The sequence below is a fragment of the Urtica dioica genome, chromosome 7, assembly GCF_054948205.1.
Source record: "Urtica dioica subsp. dioica isolate 48M chromosome 7, U.dioica_male_clone48M_v1_H2, whole genome shotgun sequence".
NCBI classification, from domain to species: domain Eukaryota; kingdom Viridiplantae; phylum Streptophyta; class Magnoliopsida; order Rosales; family Urticaceae; genus Urtica; species Urtica dioica.
Genome location: NC_142762.1, coordinates 28895950 through 28902607, shown reverse-complemented (window position 1 = coordinate 28902607; position 6658 = coordinate 28895950). Strand labels below are relative to the sequence as shown.

General features: G+C 41.0%; 1 protein-coding gene across 2 annotated transcripts; it reads left to right on the top strand.

Annotated features, from left to right (window-relative positions):
- Positions 1-3104: 3104 nt before the first annotated feature.
- On the top strand, positions 3105-5931 carry LOC149390685 (V-type proton ATPase 16 kDa proteolipid subunit). Of its 2 annotated transcripts, XM_089620216.1 has the most exons (5): positions 3105-3256; positions 3570-3754; positions 4243-4281; positions 4686-4963; positions 5519-5931. In XM_089620216.1, exons 4-5 carry the CDS (start codon positions 4779-4781, stop codon positions 5649-5651), a joined length of 318 nt encoding a protein of 105 aa, XP_089476342.1. In that variant the 5' UTR covers positions 3105-3256; positions 3570-3754; positions 4243-4281; positions 4686-4778; the 3' UTR covers positions 5652-5931. The 2 variants fall into 2 exon arrangements, with proteins under 2 accessions (XP_089476342.1, XP_089476341.1); XM_089620215.1 differs by lacking the exons at positions 3105-3256; positions 3570-3754; positions 4243-4281 and having other exon boundaries at positions 4627-4963.
- Positions 5932-6658: the final 727 nt, after the last annotated feature.

The window sequence follows — 6658 nt, the reverse complement described above, 5'->3', positions numbered from 1 at the left end:
CCTTTTTCCAAAAGCTTCTCAACGTTCAAGCTTCTAAGAAGGTTAGTAATCTTTAATGCTCATATTAGTTTTTATTTACATGTGCTTGTTCTTTGTCTAGGTTAGTAAAAACGTTTTACTTGAAAAAGAAAATTTTTAAAATTCCGCCGCTTACCGAAGCGTTAAACTTTTTCTTAAACCCTAGATCAATTCCAACATAGGTTACGCATTTCAATTCCGTTAAAGGTTATGAATTTATTTATGGTATTATCTACAATCGTATTTTTTGGTTTTAAATTTCAATTATGCAACTTTGAGTTTTTTTTCCCCTTCATCAAGTTTTTAAATGAAAAATTTATTTTAGGTCATGATTTTTCGAACTTTATATTCCAAGTTATGTTTTTTAAAAAATATTACCTCAAATTTTTTAAAGTCTTAAAAAGTCGGATCGTCACACCTAGACAAGACTTTGGTGGGGCGAGGTTATTGTGGCTTTGTTGAATTTGTTGTGGTTTCACACCTCGAGATCCTTGGTCACTCGTTTTCGTGGGGCCCTGTTTGGCTGGCCTTGGTTGCTTCCTATTACTTTCCTTGGCTTGAGACTCAGAGCATCGAGTCGAGGGTCTATTCCCCGTACTCTTGATCGATGTCGAGACCTTAAGAAGTTCTTTCGTGAGAATCTCCCGATTTTCGAGGTACTGGTATGAGAATTCATCATCTGGGGGGAAGTCTTCTTGTGCGTCTAGGAGCAATCGTAGAGCTAGATTGCTCTTTCCAACTTCAAAATCATATTAGTGAGATGTTTGAGGTGACCTTTGATCCATCCATCCTTTCATCTCATGGATCCCAGCCGCAAATCGGGAAGATACTTGGATCGGCGGAGATCTTTTTGCGGATTTGTCAAGCTCGACCTGAGGTACTTGTTGTCGGTGGTTTTCGGAAATTATTAAATTCCTCGTGACTTACGAAGAATTCCGCGTCGAATTCCAAATTAGAAGATCCAATGGGCCAGGCCACGAAAAAGCCCATCAAGGCCCGCTTAAAACGGGCCCAAGGCGAACCCGCGCTGCTCTCGCGCGCGCTCTGCTTCCGCGCCCCACGCTCGACACGCCCAGGGAACGGGCTCCTAGAAGCCCCCCATGTGCGTGCCTCAAAGAATGAGGCGCGCTATTCGAAAGGAGCGCTGCGCGCGCACCAGAAACCCGCAGCCCGCTCCCCGAGGTGCATCCAGAGGCCCTCCTAGGCCTCCTCATTCACTATAAATACCCTTCTCAGTGAGGGGGACAGACACATTCATTCTTCTTCAAGATTACTCTGAAACGATGCCGCAAACTTTCTGAGTACAATTTCCTCTGATCGAGCACTTAATCTAACGCACATGCTGCACTCAGGGTTTTCTACTGGAAATCCCCTACACATCCAACGCACAAGCTGCGTCCGGGATTTTCCACTGAAATTCCCCTACGCATCAAACACACAAGCTGCGTCCGGGATTTTCTACTGAAAATCCTCTATGCGTCCAACGCACAAAGCTGTTTTTGAGATTTTGCATTGAGAATCTCCTACGTCTCCGAAGATAGAAAACACACATTCTCTCTTGGGACTTGATCGTAGAGTCCTGAGACGTCGCCGAAGGCACCTCCGTGCTCCGTCTCCTCTCCGTGCTTCACACAGCGTATACACACGCCTTGAACTACGTTCTGACTTGATCCCCGAACGCGGGTACGTAGGCAGCTCACAAGAAGCACAGTCACACCCCTCATTCATCCCCTTCTCTCTTCAAGGAACGCCTCCGACTGAGGAACCTCAACTCGAGACTTTCGAGTTCACACTGTTGGCTCGGGTGCGGCCACTTGGTCCGGACCCGAAGCTTTAAAACGTTGTTTATTTTCGTGCGACAACAGTACTTGTCTCGAGAAAGGAAACAATTATTTCCTAGTTTTTCTCGTAAACATGATGGTCCCAGTGACCTTGGAGACTCCTCCTCTGAAAGTACTACTAGGTCGTCATTTTTTGAGTTTCTATAATATCAGAAGAGATTCGGTGATCGTTTGGTGGGAGCACGTGTGTGTTGCCGTGACTCTTCTCCTTCTAGCACCAAATAATGCTCAATTTTGGGTTAACATCAATGAGCATCCGCGATTTGACTCGGGCCTCACTACTATAAATGTTGGATTATACAACCCACTTTCTACAACGTTTAAAATAAGTGTTGTAGAAACTAGGGATTCTACAACGCTTAACATAAGTGTTGTAGTAAGTTGGTGTTTCTACAACGCTTATGGCTAAGCGTTGTAGAAACTCATAAGCGTTGTAGAAACTGAGTGTTTCTACAACGCTTACGGTGAAGCGTTGTAGAAGTTTGGTGTTTTTACAACACTTAATATAAGAATTGTAAAATTTCAGCATATTTCAAATCTCCCACAACACTTAATCGATCCGTTGTAGAATCCTCGCTGCGGCGACGTGTTTTTTTCGCCGCGGCGAAACCTTTTTACAACGGATCGACTAAGTGTTGTAGGAATATTAACATTTGGTGAACCTCGCCGCGGCAAGAATTCTTCTTTGCCGCGGCGAGAATGTCCTACAACGGATAGGATATCCGTTGTAGGAGTTTATGAAATATTCGTTATTAATATTAGTCTTTTCCTTATGCTTATCTTTGGAGTTTATGGAATCTTCTTCTATGCGAGTGTTATGGCCTCCAAATCCATAAATCGCATCTTCGCATCCTTAAACCAGCTTCTAAGTCCCCATCCTCCTTCGCTGCGTCTCAGGTAACGCTTCTCAATCTCTTCTTTTTCTGTATTGTATCGTCGTCATCGATTTTCTCACACACTCTTTACCAGGCGTGCCAAAATAATGGCGAGAACGAAGAGTTGTGGGACGAGAACGTCGTCAGCAAAATAATGTCGATGCTCATCAACAACTCAAACCCTTGGTCGAACGGCGTCGAGTCCTCTCTCGCCGAGCTCTGTCCCGTTCTCTTCGAGTCCACTTGATTCAGACTCTGAATCTCATCAAAAGCTCCGACGACGCCTCTAAGTTCTTCAGGTGGACGCAAAGAATGGGATTTCACCCCCCCCCCCCCCCCCCCCCCCCCCCCCACGGAGTACTCTTTCTCGTGCCTTCGCCTTCCTCCAAAATATTATTCACGTCGCTCTCCATCTTGCTCCAGATCTCGCTCCAGATCTCGCTCCAGATCCTTCTCTTCCTCTTCGTCTCCCTCTCGCTCCGCTAGCTCTCGCAGCCGATCCCCCCCTCCGTCTCGCAAAAGGTTCAACTCTCTCTCTCTCTCTCTCTAGGGTTCAGCTCGGCAAGATCTCCGAGGAGGATCTCTGCACCGGAAATCTTCTTCTCGTGCCTTCGCCTTATCCAAAACCTTCTGATTCACGAGGGATGTATTGACATGCTCGCCAACTGTTCGATGAAATGCAATTGCTATGTTGTGGCAGCAATAATTGGAGACTGTAATATATTGTGTTGTGTTAAGTATGATGTATGAATTAACTCGGCTGGTGTTAGGGTTTGATTACTGTATTTTGGCATTAGGAAATTGGATTGAGATTTCCTTTCTACTGAACTGGCAGGTGAAAGACATGCTTATATGGAGTTGCCGAGAAAACTCTCTCGCTTGACTAGTCTGTTATTCAATCGCAGTGAAAGGCCTTAAAGTCTCTAGGCTGAGAATAGTTCACTCCGATGGGTTTAGGCGTAATTACCTTGGCGGTGGTGCTCAGATGAATATTTTTCTCGATTCGGTAGAGTCATCAAGGTGATCGCAATAAATTTTTAATTAAATAATGATAGACAACTTAACTTATTCTTTGTTCAAATTTGTTCGGAATGAAGTCATATGCCAATTCTATTTTGAGCTCGTTTGAAGATCCTGAGAAGATTTTGGACCAAACTGTTGTCCATATGAACACAGATTTGATCAAAATGCATCAAGCCTATTTAAATTCAGTCTTATTCTTTGATAGAGCAGTAGATTTGAATATATTTGATTGGACCATTTAACTTCAGTCTTATTATTTTGTCTAGTATAATTTAATTTAGAAAAGCCTTGAAGTAGCGTTAGATTTCTAATCATAATTATTGATATTATTCCACTGGTATTAACTTCGGGTTATTAGGCCTTATCCCTCTGGAAAATCATTTTTGCTTAACATCTAGCTATTGCATGGATCTCTTTTTATTAGAATTTGTGTGATTCAACTAGGTTGGAGATTATAACTCAAAGATTCTGAATTGTTTCTGCAGGATTCGGTGTTGGCCATTTGTGTGACACACAAATAAAGGGTATTTTATTTTTATTTTGACCTCAATATTACATGCGTTCGGTTGTTAAAACAAGTGGCAATTTTTTATATCTAGTAATAGAACTCGGGCTTGCAAAGGGATGGCCTAGTATATGCAAAAATTATTTTGTTGTCGTTGCATATGACCCTGGGACATGTTTAGTGACTTATGTATCTTACATGGATATGGATATGGGGAACCCCTGTAGAAGTGGATGTCAATGGAACAAAAACATATGTACTTTATCTCGATACAGAGGGATTTAAGAGCATTAGGAAATCAAATGTATATGATGATCGGTATATAAAAAAAAAAATTGTCACTAAATCTTTTTTTTTTCTTCGTCGGATGTAGCCTTTCGTAGCTCGCATATTCTTCTTTTGAGTTTCTGAGGCTGCTTGCAGGATTTTTGCCCTTGCCGCTGTCTTGAATTCTGTACTTGTTTATAATCTGCCTGAGATGGTTAGTGGCTAAATTTATCTTCTGAGCCAGTTGTTATGGCTGGAGTTTTGGGAATTTACGGTCTCATTATCGCTGTTATCATCAGTACCGGGATTAACCCCAAGGCCAAGTCTTACTACCTTTTTGATGGCTATGCCCATCTCTCTTCTGGACTTTCTTGTGGCCTTGCTGGGCTTTCTGCCGGGATGGCAATTGGCATCGTTGGTGACGCTGGTGTTAGGTATAATTCAGACTTCTCTTCAAAATTTATAAACTTAATCGTAGTTCTGGATAATTGATAGGGTTTGAGTTAGTGTTAGACCCAATAAGCCTGGGTTGAGTTTTCAGGCCCTCATCACAAAGATCGTAGGTTCTGGTGGGTGGCTAATTTACAGAAGAAGTTAGTGTTAGATAGTCTTCTTGCGTTAGTTGTAAACACTGTTTTTGGACGAAATTTTCGTCTTTTCTTATCGATCTTGGTTTCATCTAATAAGCACAAGCTTGCAGTACTTCAGTCGGTCATATGGAATTTTAAAGGGTACTGTCTTAAGTGGAAGTGATTAAATAAAGGAGTGAACAAATTGTTAAGATATATTATATCAGCCAAGTGATGATCATTTAAACTTTTCAAAAACTGATAGTATTCTTACTCATCGTTTTGACACATAGTATTAGCTTATTGAATTTGGAATGTACAAACACAAACAATTGGTTGTTTGCTATTTAAGAATGTGTTTGTTACGTAGAGGCTCTGTGAATTTGTTGACATTTAATTATATGGTTTTAATCTTTGCAGGGCTAACGCTCAGCAGCCAAAACTTTTCGTCGGAATGATCCTCATTCTCATCTTTGCCGAAGCTCTGGCCTTGTACGGCCTTATCGTCGGCATTATTTTGTCTTCCAGAGCTGGTCAATCCAGAGCTGAATGAGAACTGGCTGTGCTGCCAAAAATTCTTTTTTATCTCTGATTAATGTATCGTCAAGCGTGGAGGTATTTCTTTTTTTTTTTTTGTTATTTATTCGTTCTCCGGTAGTCAAGGTGGTAATGGGGAAGAAAAACGGAATCATATTTGCCAAAAATAGGATCTTGAGAGCAAGGTAGAATAGGATCTTCCCAAGGTTGTACTCTCTTTTTAAGTTTTTATTATAAGTATTGTTTTTGTCGTGTCACAGTTCCGATTATTGGAGGACAATTTTGTAAATTTTCCCCTGTGTAAATTTTTTCTAACAATTTTGTAAAAAGAATACTTCAAATCGCTCTATTAAAAAGCGACTTCTAGTCCTTGCCGCGGCGAGATATTTTGGAAGCCTTGAAGCTTCTACAACGGATCCTAAGCGTTGTAGAAGCTCAAGGCTTCTACAACGGATCCGTAAGCGTTGTAGAAGCCTTGAAGCTTCTACAACGGATCCTAAGCGTTGTAGAAGCTTCAAGGCTTCTACAACGGATCCGTAAGCGTTGTAGAAGCCTTGAAGCTTCTACAACGGATCCCTAAGCGTTGTAGAAGCTTCTACAACGCAGGATTCTACAACGCTTAATAAGCGTTGTAGAATCATTCTACAACTGTTTTTAAGCGTTGTAGAATCCCAATTTTGTAGTAGTGCCTATTGTGATATCTTGGCGTCAGAACTTCACGCTTTGAGGACGTTTGAACGTCACGCTTTGAGGTCCTGACGTTTTGATTCAAGCCTTGAGGTTCAGGTATCGAGAATCATGGCATTTTTCTCTTTTTTATTTGTCAGTTTCTTAAATATTTTTTAATTATTTTTTTTTACATAAAAGAAAATGACCTATAACAATACATACACTATTTTCTTAATTTCAGTTATTTCACTATTTTATTTATTTATTTATAAATCTTGACTACTTGAAAAATTAGTTAATTTTAATTGGCTAGGTGTGATATTTTTTTTTATAATTAATTAAAATTTGCGGTGA